This window comes from Carex rostrata, chromosome 14 (genome assembly GCF_964058835.1).
Source record: "Carex rostrata chromosome 14, lpCarRost1.2, whole genome shotgun sequence".
Lineage (NCBI taxonomy): Eukaryota > Viridiplantae > Streptophyta > Magnoliopsida > Poales > Cyperaceae > Carex > Carex rostrata.
In genome coordinates, this window is record NC_135931.1 from 6,312,857 (window position 1) to 6,331,516 (window position 18,660).

At 33.2% G+C, this 18,660-nt stretch overlaps 1 protein-coding gene across 1 annotated transcript; it reads left to right on the forward strand.

The window, feature by feature from the left end:
* Nucleotides 1-16,864: 16,864 nt before the first annotated feature.
* Nucleotides 16,865-18,195, forward strand: LOC144565139 (transcription factor MYB44-like). Its single transcript, XM_078314800.1, has one exon. The coding sequence runs from the start codon at nucleotides 16,979-16,981 to the stop codon at nucleotides 17,951-17,953; it is 975 nt and encodes a 324-aa protein (XP_078170926.1). The 5' UTR covers nucleotides 16,865-16,978; the 3' UTR covers nucleotides 17,954-18,195.
* The last annotated feature ends 465 nt before the right edge of the window (nucleotides 18,196-18,660 follow it).

Here is an 18,660-nt window from a genome sequence, read left to right on the forward strand (position 1 = left end):
CTAAGCAAATTTTGCATTACTGTATTAAATTTATCAAACCACGCAGAAATAATAATACAATTACGAATTATATATATCCACCCTTTCTAGAAGAAGAAGAGAATAATAGAACTCACCATTTAATATTGTAAAACAAACATATATTTAGAGTGGAAAAAAAACGTGATGTGCCGTGCCGCGACTAACACGTCGTGATTTTGATGCCGTGTCATGACGTGACCAAAATGTCAAATAGTGATCACGATACATGAATAATCACGTTACGGGAGTAACGTCTTATCCAAACCTGACTCACGTTACTATTTGATCATAATTTAAGTTAATTTATATCAATATCTAATGATTCTAATTACACGTGGCTCACGTGACCACGTACCGTGTCGTAACTAGATCTTTTCACATGATATGATGTGCCAAAGTTTTAAAAGATAGCCACAATATGAGACACACGAATCACTACTGATAGACGTACCATGCCCTTATGTGACAGGACCGACTCCGCCATGCCATTTTTCCCACTGTACCTATATTCCATATAAAAAACTAGTGGTACAGAACAGAAGTACGGCAACATATCGACAATCAAATCAATCATCCAAACGAATATCAAGAATCAAGATTACTATCGGTTGACGAATATTTTCTAGCAAGATTCGCTGCTATTGCATTTAATTTCATTAAATAATAGGTTCTGTGTTTTTATTGAATTATTTTTGCGTGGAAATTTCAGACAAGTAGTTGCACTGGCATTTAAGTCTCATTTAAGCTGGACATGCTAGTCTCAGATATTTCAATTGCAACCTCTTATTCGTCTCTATTATTTATAATAAATTTAGCTTAACATTATCTTGGATACTATATCGGTTATTTATTCTTTTCTTTTCTTTTGTACGGTTGCTCTCCGGCAAGGGGATGGCCGTACGGAGGCGAGAGAGGTAAGGGTACAAGTGGAATAGAAAGACCACGTACCACGCGGTCCACGCCTGTCAGTTGGAGGTGGGAAGCATAGAAGAGAGGGGGGGGGGGGGGGGGGGGGGGGGGCACAATACACACGTGGGGAGAGGCCATGGGAGGTCACGTGCGCGCGGAGACCGCTTTGGGTCTCTCACTTAGCTTTAGCGATTGCTTTCGCTCCAGAGCCGTTTGTTGCTGTGGCCTTATCTGTCTGTCACCCCCTTCTCTTTCTCTGTAGCCATCTGAAATTCTGAATTCAAACTTTCCCCCAGCTGCTTTAATTAGGGATGCGTGTTCGTTTAAAAATTCTGTCAGATTTTGATTCCAGCTGTCATCATTTAAAATTACATAAAAAAAGGTTTGAGTGAGTCTACGGTACTATGCATATTACGATTTGGCACCGTGCTATAGCTCTATATTTGAATTTTCAAATTTTAATGGTCGATTCAAAGTGTTCATCTTGTTCTCCGTATTAATATGTGTTTGGAGACCAAATTTTACATTTTTTGAAAATATTTTACTATTTTTTTATATTTATTAAAAATCACTGTTTTTGGATGGTCCAGAATTTTCAGATCAAGTGATTTTCTAAATATCTAAAAAAAATAGTAAAAGAATTTCAAAAAATGTAAAATTTGGTCTCCAAACACATATTAATATGGAGAACAAGATGAACGATTTGGATCGACCGTTAGGATTTGAAAACTTAAATATAGAGCCGTAGCACAGTAACAACCAGTGATATGCATAGTACCGTAGACTCACTCAAAAGGTTTTGTCATTAAAATTTTCATACAATAGACTAGAGTTTGAAGAAAAATTAGTTGGAATTAAATTTTGATGCTCAAAATGGTAAATTTAAAAGGAAAATCGATTAATGACATTTTAAAAAATATATAATTATCAAGTTATTTAGTTTGTATGTCATTGAAAATTCTTTGTCATTTTAATTTCCATTCACATTTCGCTTCTCAAAATAACTAGATAAATTTTGTTCAGAGCTAGGCAATCAGTTCTTCGTTCTCTCTTTTTTTTAGGAAAAGAAGCAACGTTTCTTTGCTTAGTTGCATTTAGTGGACTAAAGTTGGGCAGGGGCAGGGGTATTGGTCGGGCACGGGTAGACGGGTATCTCGGGTATTTTTTTCAAAAACCGTGCCCTTTCTCGTTCTATATCGGTGCCCATTGTATCCTTGAGGGGTAGGGCAGTCAAGATAGGCGGTCCGGTTTTTTTTTTTTTTTTTTTTAACAGTGTCGTATAAATATTACTACGTGTTTATAATTCGACTTTTAAAATCTGAATAGTTCAATATCAAATAGTGTGTGTGTGTGTGTGTGTGTGTGTACACATCAAATTATCAAGTCACATTTTTATAATTCCTACATAAATAAAATTTGTAACTTATATATAAAAATTATTCTTGCGAAATTTTTTATGTTTAATCGGCTAAGTACAAATGTATTTATTTATTTCTTTACACGAGTCATTTTATTTTATTTTCAAACTCTCATTCTAATTATATAGTTTCATAATTTATTTATATCTCGAAATTTTTACTTTACATTTTAAATTGATAATATATTTTCTCAACGTTCATTTTAAATTGATAATATATTAGGTAAACGTTCATTTATTTTCAATTGGTAGAAAAATAAATCTAACATATTCAAAATAAATCTAACATTTACAAAAATAAATCTAAAAAAAAGAAATAAAAAAATATAATTTTAAAAAATAGTAATTAAACAACATAAATTAAAAAACAGAATTTAAAAAAAAATTAAAAAACAAAAATAAATATAACATATTAAATAAATCTAACAAATCTAATTACTTAACAAATCTAACAAATCTAACATAAAATAAATCTAACAAATCTAATTACTTAACATTCAATAAATCTACATAAACTAAATTTACTCTACAAAAATAAATTAATCTAACATGAAATAAATGTAACATTTAAATCTAATGGAAAAATCTTGTGGGAGGTGCCGAACTTCGTAATTTCGATACCTTCGTAATTCCGTTTGCGTATTTGTAGAAGGAATTAAACTTACAACTATATATTTTTTTAAACAATAAATTTAAAAATTGAGAATAATAGAAATTTAGATTGAGAGAATGAGAATTGAGATGGAGATGTGAAAAATAAAGGGAGGAAAATGGGTATTTAAAGAAATTTGATTGGAGGAATAAAATTTAAATTTTAAATTTAAAAAAAATAACAGAAAAAAGAAAAAACTTTATTTCCCATCAGGTCGGTCCGGTTCGGGTCGGGTGGGTCCGGCCGGTCGGGTCCGGATGGGATTGAACCGATGGAGGGAATTTAAAAATTTGGATTTTGAATTAAAGTGGTAAGGGTAGTCGGGTAAGGGTACTGGTACTAGTAAGGGTAGTCGGGTACGAGTAAGGGTAGTTGGGTACGCTGGTACGGGTAATGTCGGGTACGGATATGGTCGGGTATTTGCCCAAAAAATCCGGTCCGGCTCGTTTTTTGCCCGTATCCGATCTATACCCGGGCTCAGGCACAGGTAACCCGGGCATAGGGTACGGGCGGGCAGACCACGGGCAACTCGGCTAGGGTATTGTCAAACCACCAGTTGCATTGCAAAGACAAAACCAGGTAGTCTTACTGGTATAAATGACATAACTCATATTAGAAATAGAGTTCGCGCAACCACCTCAACGGATTGTACATGCAAATGTGGGAGCAAGAGTGCCATAGAGATATTATAAGAAGGACAATAATTTAAGTGAGAGGGTTGCTGCACCATTTCTCGAGCTTCTCGTCAAGAATTTCTTGATCAAGATCTTAATCAGGACCCTTCTATTCCTTTGTATTTCTCTCTCTCTTCAAAGATGAAGAGAGACAGAGAGAGGGGAGAGATACAACGAAGAGCAGACAATAGCAAAGACTTGAAGAGTACCGGATCTCATTTCAAAACTTCTTTATCGGAGAAAAACTATAATACAAATGACTTTTTATTCCGGCAAACTAACTTCTAACCAAATACTATTCTTTCTCCCATAATTTCTCGGGGTTTGATGCTCTTAAATCTCTCGAATCATTTGTATTTTTATTTCTCTTGGCATTCTCAATCAGAAAATTAACGCAAAAAATAATTTTCATTCTCATTTGTTTGGGTTGGAATATGTTCCGATCATAGTGTTAAGCATTGAAACAAGTGTTCTAAATAGCGCGCTATAGCGCTACTATAGGATTTTTGGAGACTAAACGCTAAGCTAAGGCATCAAAACACGCTATTTGAGCTACAAGCGCTGTAGCGGTAATAGCGGTCCGCTATAGCGCATAGCGTGTAGCGCAAATAGCGCGCTATGCAACATGAGCTGTTTTTTTTTTTTTTTTCAATTTATATGAACTTTAAATTAAGGCTTAGATTGGATTTTAACCGTGATTTTTTTTTTGCAATTGACATACTAAGTTTTATATTAAACTATTAATTATTAAATGAGAGATCCATCAAACGAAATCAAATAAGGAAGCTACAGCGTGCTATGAAACATGAGTTGTTTTTTTTTTTCTTTTCAATTTATATGGGCTTTAAATAAAGGCTCAGATTGAATATATTAAGATATTTCTCAAAGTAACAAAATGATACTTACTATATGGTAGTTTGAATATTTTAAATAGATTAAGATAGTTAATTATGCCATGATATCTAGGTTATTTTGAAATTTAAATAGAAAAAAAGATAGATTATGTAATAATGCTGAATATATTTTGAATAGAAAAAAATCGATAATTTATAATATTAGTATTACTATGGATATTTTGAGTCACAATTTGGAGTTTGTATTGGTTCAATATTAATATTATAATTTTTTAATCAATTTGATGTTATTTATTGTTTATGAGACTTAGATAATGTTAATATTTAGTACAAATATATGATATAATTTTTATAAAAATAAAAAAACGCTATGTAGCATAGCTTTCACCATAGTTTTTTTTAGGCTTCTCGCTATGACGCGATTAACGCTGTTTAGAACCTTGATTGAGACAATACTTCAAATTTTAAAGTTGCGACTCCTTATGTAATAAATATTATTATCTTTTTATTACCAGATGAAATGTTAATATTTGATATATATTTTTTTAGCAGTTAACACTATTATGATTAGATGGAAAATTAGGAAATAATTTTAGTTAAGTCAATTTTGGGAATTGGAAAAAGATTAATCAAAGACTTTAAATTTCAATTTCTTATTTCGGAACTCAAAGAAAACTTTGTTTATAGCAAAACCCGTTGCTTTCTCTATGAGCTGAGTTTTACGAACTTTTTGATTGGAAATTATATCAAAATAAAATTTTCAAAATGGATCGCCTTTCCAAGCAAACCAAATGCAATATATCAAATGAGCTGTCTGTGAAGTCTTCTTCCATTTCTTAATGAATTGCTTAAAAGATAAAACTAATAATATTTAAATCATCTATCCCACATTTGTTTAAAGTAATAACTTTTGTATGGGAAATTGTACCTCAAAAAACCTAAATCAGCTAGAGCTTATAAAAAAATGTTCCCGAGTATTTTCGTGCTACAAAAATCGATACATCTTTAATAAAATTATTTATATTTAGTTTTCAAATCATTTAGTTCATAACAGATGCAAGTATGCAACCATCCATACCAAGGTCTATGATTATGAGTTATGACTTATGAACAGGAAAAATATAATTTAGCTTATTTCATTTGTTTTTATTAATCAATATATTTATTGTACAGTTATTGTTCAGGAGTACAAACATGATTAAACATAATATTTTTTTACTTTAAATTATGTTTATAAGTCGGTGAAACCGAATGATTTTTTTTTTTTTAAATATTGCCATACAAGTTCGGTGGCTTTAAAATTATCCATCCATTTTAAATATATTGGTAGGAAGATCCTTAATTTTAAAAATAATTATTCCTACTCTAATATTTATTCGTTATGCAATGCAGCATAGGAAATATTAAGTAGCTAAATTCGCAGAACTTGCAAAGATTGGATATAAATTATTAGTTTATATATGAAAACAAGTAAAGCAAAGGGAGACTCAATTGCCTGACTTTTTTTGTAGTTAGCGTTTAAAAAAAAACGGAGTTGGCATATTTAATTTTTTTTTAAATTTCAATCCTAGTCATAACGGAGACATTCAGGAGTTTTCTAACAAATCACTCGCAAATTCTTTTGTCGAACAAACAATATCTGCGTGTCATTTTAAGTAGTGTGTAAATAATATTTATAGATTGTCCGACAATGGAGGAACAGAGGAATAGAGTGGTATAGAAAAGATGTTTTATTCTCATCGAACAAGAGAAGAAATAAGTGGAATTGAGAAATTGAATTTGAACTTTTACAGTCAAATACTTATTTTTTTATATTTTAGTTCTTCTTTATTTTTTTGAGTCCATTTGATAAATACATAGAATAGTGGAAAAACAAAAAACATAATAGACTTCTATTCCTTACAATTTCAATATTCTTCGGCGCATTTGAAATAGTAGAAAAATAGAATTTAGCCAATTCCAACATGTAAAAAACTTACTATTTCTCAATTCCACCTCTACTATAAAAATAGTGAGTTGGAATAGAGAAGGGCTAGAGTGCAAAAAAAAAGGTTTTGACCACATATTCTGTCCCAATTCCACGTTTTCACTTGTTTAATATTCCATTGAATTCTACTCACGGCTACCATTCCGTCACAATTACACACTCTTCTTCTATTTCATCACAATTTCTCTATGCCGATCAAGCACTATGAGCCAATTCCTCATTCCATGGGAAATGTGGAATAAAGAAATTGATATTTTTGGAGATATAGATTTTACTCGTTTACCAATACTTGTCCACTTTTTCACTATTTCACTCTTTCACCATTAACCGAACATGACCAGAATAGTGAGGAATTGAAGTCTATTCTAAATTTCATGTTTGGTTGAGGTATAAACCATGGAATAAAGGGTTTAGTCTCCAATTAAACCGTCAAACGTGATTTAATTGAGCCAGACTAAGATTACATGAGCCGATCTTTAAACCAACCTAAAATATAAAAAGTTAAATCATCTATCAAGAATTCAAGATGGTTTAATATTTAGTCCACACTTATAGCTTAATCTAAAGTTGATTCAAAGAAAATTAATGAGAAAATTACTAAATCGATCATCTCAAATGATCAAATTAAGAGAATTGAACTCATTAAATATATCTCTATATTATACTTTTGCATATAAAATATTATAAAAATATACGTTATTTCATAAAATAATTGTAAAATTATATTCTATCTCCAATTAATAAAAAATAATATTTTATTTTAATTTCTATCACTGCTGTGTAACATTAAAAGAGAGATTAACCTTTAAAAAATTTCACTTTGTAGCTATTCATAATTTTTTACCTCTAAAAAAAAAATTAGAGATAGCTCTACAATTTAAATGATCAAAGTATTACAAATAAAATTAAAATCTTAATTAAATTATAAGAGTAGAACTAGGGTGGTCTTAAGCTCACTAAAGTGTTTGGTGAGCTTAACTCCAAAACTCATCAAATAGGTTTCAAATGACGAATCCAAACCGTTGAAATCCACCTATTTTGCGAGTGATATGTCTACGTGTGAAAATTTTAAACATTCAAATTAATTTAGTATAAAGTCAAGCGGTCAAAATACGTTCAAAAAATGAATGCATTAAAATTAATTTATTAACCTTCTAATTTTGACCAATTGACTTTATACTAAATTAATTCGAATGTTTAAAATTTTTACATGTAGACGCATCACTCGTAAGGTAGACGGATTCCAACGGTTCGGATTCGTCATTTAAAACCGATTTGATGAGTTTTGGAGTTAAGCTCACCAAACACTTTGGTGAGCTTAAGAACACCCTAGTTCTACTCAAATTATAAATTGTACAAATATGAATTAAGTCATAAACTCCAATCAAACAAAAAATATATTAAACCATTATTTAATTTAAGATCTCAACTAAATATAATTAACTTAGACCGGGCTTGGTTATAATAACCAAGTTATATCTCAAAATCTTTAAGCCTCAACCAAACACCACTTGTTTTAATAATTTGCCGAACGAACCGTACATTCCGGTTAACAATGAAATATTTAAAAGATATATGCAACTCAGTAATTTTTACTTTTTCAAATGTTCACTATAAAAAATAGGCTCAATCACTGAAAGTGCAGTGGTTATCAGTTTCTACGAGTCATAGTTACAAGATTTGTGAATTAAATTTGAATAATTCATTTTTTTTGGTGATGTTGAAGCGAACGCCGAATTATTTGGTTTACCGAACTTTGACCGAATTAAACCTGAATAATTTGTGAATTTTACAAATTTTCTCGAATTTTACAAATTATTCGCAAAGTTTTTCTAAATTTATTCTATAACAATTTTGTTTTACTAGAACTGAGATCTCTAGTCGGAATAATTCCGAATCATTCATAAATTATATCCGATTTATTCTCATATCACCAATTTTTAATCCCAGCAAACCAAATTCGAATAATTCATTTATCACTCTGTCTACGACTAGTCGACTATAGACAAAAGGAAACATTCACAGAGGATCATTAGTAGGAGTCTAGGAGATGTAATAATGTCGGAGGGAATAAAGATGCTCTCGACCGTCGTGTCCTATTCATATAGACTTCCTAACGAATGGGTACTGTGTAGCACTGTAGCAGTAGCACTTGCATTAAAGGAAACGGGCATTCATACTCAAAGCCCCATAGTTTTTCAAGTATTTACATTCTTGTATTTAGAACAGATGCCTACCTCCAAAAGTTATTTTCAACATTATGAAATCTTAATTTCGTCCAAAGTGATATTTTAAAGGTTACAAAGATTAATAGTGTATATGAAGCAACCTTTGTAAATTAATTTTTATTTTCAAAGCAACTCAGTAACCTATTATTTCAATATATAATTTTGCAGAATAATATTTCAATATTATAAATTACCGTGTTTGGTCCAGAGTGATTTTTTAAATGGTTCAATGATGAATAAATTTTTTAAGGAAGCTTTGTAAATGATAAGTTATTTTTTCCGAAACAACTCCAGAACCTATTATTTGAAGATATTTTCTTTGCAAAAAATAAAATCTACTTTTTTTCTCTCAAGACTCGTCACAATTAAATATAATAAAAGTATTATATACAGTTAAAATTTTATGTGTATGACAATTGTAAAAGGATCGATTGCTCCCTCACTTTAAATTTTTATCAATTTTTTGTTGAATCTAAAATTAATTTAAAATATCTTGTAGGGAAGCTATTATTAATAAAGTGCATAAATTTATAAATCACCATTGTCGTAAGTACTTCTGCAAAGCTAGAAATTTTGTCAGGGATAGGTGAACATATATAGTTGCAAAAAAGAATTCAACATAACAAAAGTTACAACACCAATGCCTTAAAATCTTAATTCTTGAAATTCGCAAAAAGAGAATTTGGATTTCCTAAAATAAAAACTATGATAATATTCTACGCGTTAAACTGAGAATTTCAATACAAAGAACTCGAAAAATCTCCAAATGGTTGATTTTATATGGATTTTACAAGATTTCACAAGATACGAATACAATTTTGGGGGCAATTTGGATATAGACAAGGTAAACTGACCAATGGGATCCAGAGAAGCGCCATGTCATTTAAATTTTCAAGAGATTTCATCGTTTTATATAAATATTGACCACCTATACCATGTGAACCTTGTTCAAATTTGTATATGGTCCACATGAAACATCTCTATCCGAATTTAAGACATAAGCTAAAGAGATGGTTGTGAGACCAACATATAGAGCTCTTTGGTCATATCCATCTCCCTCTTCTCCAACTCGCACAAGGCTGGTTCTAAGGCTAGAAAAACCAAAAAAAATTGAGAGAAATCAAGTAGAACACTAAATAATAAAAAAAAAAAAATGACTTTCTCTGATGGACAGAGACTAGAGGTAGGCAACCCAAAAAAAATCTAATCTTGAAAAAAATACAAAATCATTTCCACTCTTGAAACACACTAGGTTCGCTCCTGCTGCTACTGCCTCTTTATATTACGAGTAAATAATTATAGATTTATAACCACACATGTTATTTATTATCCCTTTTATTATTATTATTATTACTATTACATTTAACTAAAATATATTAATGTATTATTATAGAATTAACTTTCATGAATCAACAATAACTATTGTATAAAAAATATGATAGAAGGAGCTTTAAATATCCTTTGCAGTACCACATCACTAAACGTAGCGCTGATTTTTCAGATAAATTATAATTGCACGGCGGTCATTAAGATTTCTCAAATGTTGCAATCACAAATCTAGTGAACACTATGAAATCCCTGTAATCTCGAATCTAGCCGTCAAATTTGTTTTGAAATACATCTCGAAATAGCTGATTATTCAGTGCATGTATCTTAAAACAGTTCAACAGTTGAATCCGAATTGTTGGAATTTTAATATCACTGTTCATTGATCTTATATTACAGCATCTTAAAACAGTTCACTGATCTCAAATTACAACTGATTTTTCCGTACACACATCTTTAAACAGTTCAACAGTTAAATCTGAATTGTAGAAATTTTAAAATCACTGTTCACTAATATCAGATTTCTCATTTCTCACTCTACGTGGTAAGATGCTCTCCTGGATCTGAGTCCAAAAAGGCAAAAACATTAACATTACTCATCACGGACTTCAACTAACCAATTTCAAAGTCCAGGAGAAAATGCAAGGGAATTGCTTGTAAAAGTTTGTTAATGAAAATGAAAATAAAATAATAAAAATTTGTAGGGGCCCGAGAGAAAACCGCGTGGGAAAACGCAAAATGAGATGATAGGTTCGGGATAGGGGAGAGGAAGGTAGGAGACAGCTGTCAAGGATTGTAACCGCTGAAAATACAAATACTGCAAGTACGATTGCAAGAACCAAAAAAAAAAAAAAAAAAAAAAGAAGTACGATTGCCTAAATCTCGCTCCTTTTTGTCCGTTTACTTATATCGCTGCTCCCTTTCTCTCTCACTGAGTCACTCTCCTTGAACCTTTCTTTTGGATTTTCCTTTGCTCTTCAGTCTTAACCCTCTCCGTCTTGGATCTGGTAACCATACAAACGGCGCTGAGGTTATTTTAGTCCTTTCCGACCCCAGCTTGTTTTGGAAATTTTTTATTCATAAAATTATTAAATTTAAATGTACGTAAATAAATAAAAAGGATGTTTCGTTTTCAATAAATATAAAAAAAATTTAACTTACAGAGTTCGATCCAAAATATATAAATTTTACTCAATAGTCCATATTTAAATATTATACTTTTCTGATATTATATATGAATCAAGAGTTTGATTCACCTCTAATCGGATGATCCATATTCAAATTCGAAGAAAAAAAGAACATGAATATGAATCATTAAGTCCGATTCATAATATTTGAATGATTGAATCGATCTCAATGAACCAGATCTTTCTATATTTATTGAAAAGATACACACTTTCTATTTCTGTATGTATGATTTTAATAATTTTTACGGTTATAAAATTCCGCTTGCTGCCTTATTTTTTGTATTTATTTTTTGTGGGGAGAATTCTTCTCGAATGTTCTGTGTTGATTATTTTCAATATTGTTCATGATCCTTTTAAATTTTAAATTTACGAGAAGTGCTCGTTTAATAAAAAAAAGATACTGAATATCAAATTATTAATCTATATCTCTCTATTAAGTTACGAATTAATGCAGTTAATAATCAGATGTTAGATGATTTTTTATTAAGTGCAATTGTTAATTAGCAAATGTAAGTCATTAAAATAGCCAATGGTAAATTGCTATATTTTTTTGATGCCCGTTAAAATAAAATCTGAACCTCTATAATTTTTTACATTCTCTTTAGAATTTATATTTATCGATCTTATTCTTACGGTGAATTTATGTTACTCCGGATAAAATAAATGAAATTAAAAATATCAATTAATACAAAGATATCAATTAATGTGTATTAATTATTTAACACAAAAAACAGAGATATCAATTAACGTTGTTATATCTAGATACATATTCATATTTCGAAAAACTAGTTACTAGTTCTAATACAAAGATATCAATTATTTAACACAAAAAACAGAGAACGGAAGTAATTTTTATAAAAAAAAATATCGCATTTAATTTCGGTTGAGTTTTGACATTTCTTCACATCCACATCTAGAGGCGAGTCTAGTCAAAAAGCAAAAATCCAATCATATATATGTTTTACTGGTACACAGCTAATAAAAACGAGTTACCTTTGCGTCATGCGCTTCCGAAGCTTTGAAATTATGAGGCACCTATCCATCGTTATGTCATTATCGTATATTTATACGGCTTTTAATTGCTTATAAATAATAATATTTGTTCCATTGTATGTATATCTATCAGGGATGGGATTTAATTTGTGCAAATTTCAACGCACATGAGTTGGCAATGAAATGAAAGATTGATAGGGACCAAGCAGAAGACCTAATGCCTCAGGCGGTTGTCTGATCGCTTAGTCTAAGCGGAAGTTAATACAAAGTTAGTTATGAAAATTTATTTATTTATGGGTACCCGTACCCATATTACCTACCTTGACACCGACTTAATTAGTTATCTACACTTTACCAATACACCCCTGGCAATATTTGTAATTATACAGTTTTTTTAATGTTACAAAATGATTAGCTGTAAATAGTACAATAGTATTTTTTATATCTTAGCGAAACAATAAGATTATCGCTATTGAAAATTTTGATTGTTTAAATCATTAACTAGAGAAGGCATTTTCAAAATATATTTAATTACAAAATATATTTGTGTTTAAGAAAATTACATAATTATACCCTGTCTCGAAATTTTTGCCTCATCTTATTCTAACTTTTTGCTCCGCTCCGGCAGACAAATATATATCCATGCCTAAGTTTTAAGTTTCGAAAGTTGTTTTTATGTCCTTGGTTTTTTTTGTTTCGAGGTCCTGATAAATCAAGTTCTTATGGCAATGTTGTTAAGGTTATATTAAAAAGTTTCAACAGGCAAAGTGGCAAACTATAACAATTTTGATACTGTGCTTCATGAGTATCCATATTTGTCACTGGTTGTCTTTAGGTGATATGAAAAACCTATTTAAAATGTAACATATAAAAATAAGCTGCGGTAATTATTCTTTCACAATGCAAATATAGTCAGTGATCACTTGTAAATTGTGAACGCTTCCTTTTTTTATTTGAGTTACAAACTTTTGGTAATCATATTTTTCAAAATTTGAAGACGTCCGAAAGCACACGTAAAAACAGCTACATTTTTGTCCACCATCTAAGATAATCCAACTCAACCTCAAGAGATAATATTTATGGAAATGGCAAAGCCAGTTTTTCCAATTAATTTATATAATTCAAAATTCTAATTCTAATTTTTGATTGATTATATTTCCAATCCGGTTTGATCCAGTATCTTTTTGACTGATTAGTGACTGTGCTGGTCTAATCGATTCAGTTCTCAGTCTAATTTGAATTCAATGTCATCTCGGCATTGTGTGTCTATGGGATGCTTATACTCATGTGCGTTTTTATTTGTTTATAACTGCATGTTTTTACAAACAATCATTATCTAATTTTGTGAATCAGTTAGTTTGTAACTATTTTGATTAATGCAGTCGCCAACGGATTTTTAACCAAAAAATTTCGAATTTGCACCCTAAAAAATTAATAATAAGGGGTGAGTGAGTCTCGGTCTCCTCTCTGCAGATGTGGCCTCTGTTTTCCTGAGACACAAGGAGGAGATTATAATGCAGCTAAAATTGGAACAGTTTGGTTGGACTGGTGGGTCCAGCTTGGATGGACGAGAGACGTACGTGTAACAGAAAGGAGCTGGTAGCAAAATACGGAATACTTATTCGGCCGTTTGGCATGATATCATTTAAATAATCTTCAAAAAAGGGAAAAGAAATAGTATACGGATCCGTTCCCACGGATGGCAAGAGAAGGATTAGCAACCGACTTATCCCCCATGTGCACCAAGGATATATCATACAATTTTATAATCATTAATATATCATGAAAAATCCGACAAATCCTGATATGCTTTCTGGTTTTTTATTTCAATTTTATTACTAAATAAAGAGGAATTGCATGTTCCGTTGGTTTACCCATGCACCGCTCTGAGTTTCATCTAAATCTTCTTCTTTATATTTTATTTATTTATTTTTAACTTTTCTGGTGATGGTTCTATCAATAGCTTGTAGTAAATGGTCACTGCAATCGAGGATCCCACTAATATAAGTGTTTTTTTTGCTTATATTTGGAAAATATTATCAAAGCTAATGTTGAGTTTATACATTAATAAAGTGTTTGTAGGGATTGATGTGCAAATCTGGCAAAGTATTTACCTAAAACTTTTTCCCTGTCCGCGTGGCTACTTGGGCTCCGAGAATAAACAAAGAGGAAAGCAGGAATAGTAAATGATAAAATCCCAACAACTTGTTAAAATAATGATAAACTATTGGGTTAAGGAAAGAGGGAGGAAGGTGAGTTAAGGGAAGAGGCATAAGTAAGGGTAGGGGCAGTTTCGGAAACCCGGCTGGTGTCGGTTGGAAGGGTGGCCGTTGAGAGGTGCGGTTGGGGATGGACAGCCTGGCCTCTGACACCACTGCACTAAATGACTCCTCTCTTACTCCCTCTGATTCCGCGACCGCTCTTGTCGTTTTGCGCCACGTCATTACCTCGATCACTATTATTCAAACCAAACCAAACCCCATGCTCTTTTCCTTTTTATTTTCCTCCGGCTTGAAACTATCTGTTACCCGTGTGGTCCCTAATATTTTTCATATGAACCCTTGCTTAGAAAATAATTAATATAACAGGGCTTAAAGTTTCTCATTTGGATATAAAAGAAGGGCAAAACTTTCTTAAAACATTATATTTAACTGACAAACTTTGTCCAACTTTAGTGAGGTAATAACAACAGTTGCCAGTTAAGAAAATGTTTGAAGTTATTTGCTTACTTATGGTTATTTTAGATATAAATTTGTGATATAATTTGTTGCAATAATTAATTTTTCAAACAAATTTGACAGTAAGAAACATTTAATCTTACAACATCTAATTATCATTTTCAATTTTAACTCCAGTAAATACAGTTTGTAAGAAAAAAATTGAAATTGGGTGATAGCATAGTTGGTTAGGAGAAAAAGTTCTAGAGCTATAGTTATTCAAAGGATGAGAGTTTCAATCCGCTCACTACTTCATAGCCTTTTCGAATCTTTAAAAAAAAAAAAAAAAAAAAAAAAAATGGTTGAGGAAATTTAATGTATGTAACATTATATTTTTAAATAAAAATTTGTTTTGATAAATATTCAAATCATACTTAAAATTTATTTTCAATTAACAGTGTATTTTGTGTCAAATTTTAGGTATTTAACAATATTTTATTTCCAACAATTCATATGTTGTCGAGAACAATGAAAACATCATAGAATTTAATAAGGAAGTAAACTTATGTTAAACTATACAACAAATATTTTATATTGTAAGGATTGCCAAAAGAAAATGACAAATGTATTCTAGTCCGAAGAATATGATCAAACCAAACCAACCCGACCCAACACAATCGTGCTCAATTAAAAAGATAGAGGCTGTGGGGCTCGGGGAATGCTATCCAGGCTGTCTTGGTCAAAACTACTATGCTAACTCTCTCGCTTCCCCACTCCAAATCTCAAATCTGCTTACCCTCTTTCCGTTCTTGCCATTATTCTCTCTCTTTCCCACAATGCGGTTCAGCTCCCCGTTGCGGTTTCCAGTTGGGCCTAGAACCAACAATTATTAGCGGGGCCCACACCCCTGTACGTACGCCCATGCGCGTACAGACGTACGGATTTACTGAGCGGTCCCAACCAACGGCTCAGATCCATGGGCTGATGGATAGAGATAGACTCCAGAGTCCAGATCTCTCCGCACCTTGGGTTAAGTGAATTTGCATCCTCTGAGATATCTCATATTTTACGTGACATTTTGGAAAATTTAAACCGTTGCAATACATTCTGCGCGAATCTCAAAGCTCAAATAATACTAGCCCCACGTCACCCTCGAATAGGCACCGGACACGTCGGTCACGTAAAATATGAGATATCTCAGAGGATACGCTCTCGGGTTAAGTTACCGCCTCATTTCTTGAGGGACCCACTTCTCAGTGTTAACTTAACTAATTCTAAATATAGTGACTTTCTGATTAAAAAAATAAATAAACCTATTTGTGTCAAAAAACTGTAGTAGGCAAATTTAACAGCTCACTCCCAGCGGTTAGGCAGGCGAAATTCGTGCGTCCCGTTTCTAACGACGATAGTTTGGGCTCCAAGTGCGAGATTTTTTCGGTTTTCATATCTGGATTAGAAATAGACGGATAACTCCCAAAACAGGAAACGCCAGGCAGCGAAAGAAATAAAGAACCGTTTTTAACGCACTCCGTGCACCGTGCTTCTCGTCTTTAGTTCCGTACTGGAGAAGGATAGAGATTATTGAAAGGAAAGTAAGGGTATTTATGGCTTGTTATATTTCGGGAAACGTATCCGGCTTACCGTGAGCCCAAGTCACCTACTACACGTTTGAATTCCTGACATATGTAGCAACGCTTTTAACCAATTAAATACGCCCACTAGTGATTTCGTAAAAAAAAGTAGAAATGTCATTGATAAACTGAGCCCAGCAAAGCCTAAGAAGGGGAGGGCTCGCAGCAGTTAAGCGACGCGTGTCCATTTGCCAGCTGTATGCAAGCAACCGACTGCCTGGAAGTAGCGACCCTACTAACGTCCTATCAGCGGTGTCCCATACCGGTTGCTCCCGGTCACCCTTCTTTCCTTCTCACCCCCTTTATAAATTCCTCTTCTCCCCTCTCAGAACTCCCGTGTGACCTTCTCTACCTTCTCATTCTCCTGTTATATTCCATTAAACCCCACTTTAAAACCAAAGTTAGTTTCTTGAAAACGGAGAAACTGTTATTTGTGGATCCAATGGCTCTGAGTGGAAGGTCGAAGGATCTAGATAGAATAAAGGGACCGTGGAGCCCAGAGGAAGACGAGGCGTTGCAAAGGCTGGTCCAGAAGCATGGTGCCCGGAACTGGTCTCTGATCAGCAAATCGATTCCCGGCAGATCCGGTAAGTCTTGCCGGCTCCGCTGGTGTAACCAGCTCTCTCCTCAGGTGGAGCACCGTCCCTTCACCCCCGAGGAGGACGAGACCATCATCAGGGCCCACAGCCGTTTTGGAAACAAGTGGGCTACCATCGCCCGCCTCCTCTCTGGCCGCACTGACAACGCCATTAAAAACCACTGGAACTCCACTCTGAAGCGGAAGTACTCGGCGGCAACTGTGACTCCAGTAGATGATCTTGGTGGTGATTTGGATGAGTCTGTCTTGCGCCCGCTAAAGAGATCCAGTAGTGATGGGTTTAAGTGCCCAAGTCCGGGTAGCCCTTCCGGCTCGGATTTATCAGAATCCAGCCATCATAGCAATCCAATCGCCCCCGTGTCTTCATCTCAGCCATCCACATCTCTTGTGTACCGTCCAGTGCCAAGAACCGGAGGTGTTGTTTTTCCCATGCCGTTAACACCTCCAGTTGGATCGTCTACTGAAGTTGACGACTGCACTACTCTAAAGCTCTCCCTTTCTTTGCCAGGGTCGGAGAAGTGTGATCAATTTCAAGCGCCAGTTGTGGTATCACCTCCCCCTGTATGTGTTCCCCTACCTCCGGTAACTGTTCCGGCACCACCGGTACATGCAGCACCTGTACAGCCAGCACCGGTTCGACCACAAGCTTTTCCTTTTGGCCCAGAGTTCAAGGCTATGGTTCAAGCGATGATTCGAGATGAGGTTGTAAATTATCTGTCGCACCTGGAGCACCAGAGTGGCGCATCAAATCTGTGTATGGCTACAGATGGGGTCCATAATGCAGTCTTGAAAAGATTGGGTATTGCGAAAATCGAGTAGATAGCTTCTAATTAGGCAATACTCTTCAAAGAAGAGAAAAAGTTGCGGTTTCTCTGAAAATTAGAAATCTTTAGCTCGGAGTTCTTGTAGTGTATTTTTTATTTTTTTATTTTTATTTAGTTTGTTAAGGCTCCTTCCTCTAATCCTGTTGTTTCGCTCCATCGGCTATCTCTAGCCATAGGAATAAATTCCATGTACAGAAAATGAGATAAAAAAAATGTTAAATTTTCAGTTCGAGAAAATTCTTGAATGAGAAACTAACGAAATAAATACCAAGTGGTAACTTTGAATGTTTAGATTATATTTTGATTCGTTAGCATAAGATTTGTTCGATTACTGAATATAGATTAATACTTCGATTCACCAAGTGGTATTCGAAGTAAAACAAGAGGTTACAGACGGTAGAGGAAAGTAACCGGTAGATCGGACTGCTGTGGCAAGTGACAGCTAACGGCTGCAGTTTAAGAAAAAATAAACATATATTATTTGTCTTATTTAAAAAAAAAATTCTACAACGACATATTGATTTTTTTCTCGCCCTTTGTTCTACCTTTTACCTTATGGCCATCCGTGTGGCTATCCCGGCTTTACCTGTGTCCTGTGGAGAAGACATGACAATTAAAGATGAGGCGTTCCAATTGTAAGAAGTAACTTTTAGCTTTTAACATCAATATTAAATTATTAATGCTTGATATTAGGTAAAATAT